Source organism: Olea europaea, unplaced genomic scaffold (genome assembly GCF_002742605.1).
Source record: "Olea europaea var. sylvestris unplaced genomic scaffold, O_europaea_v1 scaffold25152, whole genome shotgun sequence".
NCBI lineage: Eukaryota > Viridiplantae > Streptophyta > Magnoliopsida > Lamiales > Oleaceae > Olea > Olea europaea.
This window is the reverse complement of record NW_019243401.1, coordinates 1-1,600: the sequence shown is the minus strand read 5'-3', so window position 1 is coordinate 1,600 and position 1,600 is coordinate 1. Positions and strand designations below refer to the sequence as shown.

Sequence of the window (1,600 nt, the reverse complement as noted above, 5' to 3'; positions counted from 1 at the left end):
CAACAATTTATTCTCCTCTTCCATTGTCATGTCATTTGCAATGATTACTGGAAGTGTTGTAGATTCTCCCAAATATGCATAATAGAGATGTGAAGGCAAGGGCTTTAGTTCAAGAGTAGGTGTCTTTTTACTGAAGGTACTGTGGGTGAAGGGTTGTCACCAAGAGATTCATACTGCCAATGTCTTCTTCCTATTGGCTGCTAAGCCAAGTTGACAACACATTCAGTTTTTCTGCACTTGTTGCTCTCGATTGTGCAATTTCTGCTTCACAAAGAATTATTTGATGCTCTATCTCAAATGTATCTACCATAAGTTCTTCAAGAACATCTACTTGACAACAAGTGTCTGAAGTCAGTGGATGTTTCATCGCCTTGAACATGTTGAATATTACTTGCTCATTGTCCACCCGAAGAATCATCTTTCCATTGTAAACATCAATCAACGCTCTTCCGGTAGCCAAGAAAGGTCTTCCCAAGATTAGAGGGATGTTTGAATCCTCCTCCATGTCCAAAATGATGAAATTAGTCGGAAAAATAAATTTATCAACTTTGACTAGCACATCTTCAATGATCCCCTTCGGTCGTTTGATCGATCTGTCAGCCAATTGCAAAGAGATGGTTGTAGGTTTTGCTTCTCCTAATCCAAGAGACATGTAAACAGAGAGGGACATCAAATTAACACTGGTACCTAAATTACATAAAGAATGCTCAAAATAGTTAGAATCAATTGTGCAAGGTATCGTAAAACTCCCTAGGTCATTTAGTTTTGGAGGTAGCTTTTTCAATAGAATTGCACTGTATTCCTCGTTTAGGCGGACAGTCTCATGTTTTTCCAGCTCCCTTTTGTTAGACAAGATCTCCTTCAAGAATTTGGCATGACTGGGCATTTGGGCTATTACATCTGCAAACGGAATATTGATGTGCAGATTCTTGAAAATCTCCACAAACTTGGCAAACTACTTGTCCAACTTCTTTCTCTGTAACCTTTAATGGAAGGGAATTGTTGGTACATAGGATTTCAAGGGGCAGGGTGCTCTCAATGTGGGTCTTTCTTTCCCTTTATCCTCCTCGTTAGTTGGTTGTTCAGACTCTACTTCTGTCCCAACCTCTTCATCCATTACTTCTTTGTCTTTTCTGTCTGGTCTCTTCACATGTATCTCTAAAAGTTGCATTCCACTTTTAGTTGTAATAGCTTGCACTTGCTCTTTTTGGATTGACCATTGTGTTGCCTGGCAATGTCCCTCGTGGTCGTTCTGCAAGCTATTGAGCTATCTGTCCAATTTAAGTTTTCGGCTTCTTAATGGATGGTTGCTGATTCTGAAAGTTATTGTCAATCTGTTGGAACACCTTGTTTGTCTTCTGCATATATTGGTCGAACATCTCCCCCAAACTTGGTTTTTTTCTCTAGCTGGTTATTTTTTGAACTGCTCTCTTGCTGATTATCCGACCATCTGAAGTTTGGGTGTTGCCTCCATCCTGAGTTATATGTTTGTGAAAAGGGATTAAAATTTCGAGAGCCATTTTGAATGAAGTTGACTTGTTCATCCGAAAATCTCATAGATGTGCAATTTTCTGTTAGGTGATTTGCTCCGCAGTGTTCG

At 39.6% G+C, this 1,600-nt stretch overlaps 1 protein-coding gene across 1 annotated transcript; it reads right to left on the bottom strand.

The window, feature by feature from the left end:
- Nucleotides 1–190: 190 nt before the first annotated feature.
- On the bottom strand, nt 191–1,557 carry LOC111382527. The gene is made up of 5 exons (XM_023006533.1): nt 1,347–1,557; nt 1,010–1,158; nt 796–955; nt 548–687; nt 191–499 (listed from the first exon to the last, which is right to left on the bottom strand). Exons 1-5 carry the CDS (start codon nt 1,555–1,557, stop codon nt 191–193), a joined length of 969 nt encoding a protein of 322 aa, XP_022862301.1.
- Nucleotides 1,558–1,600: the final 43 nt, after the last annotated feature.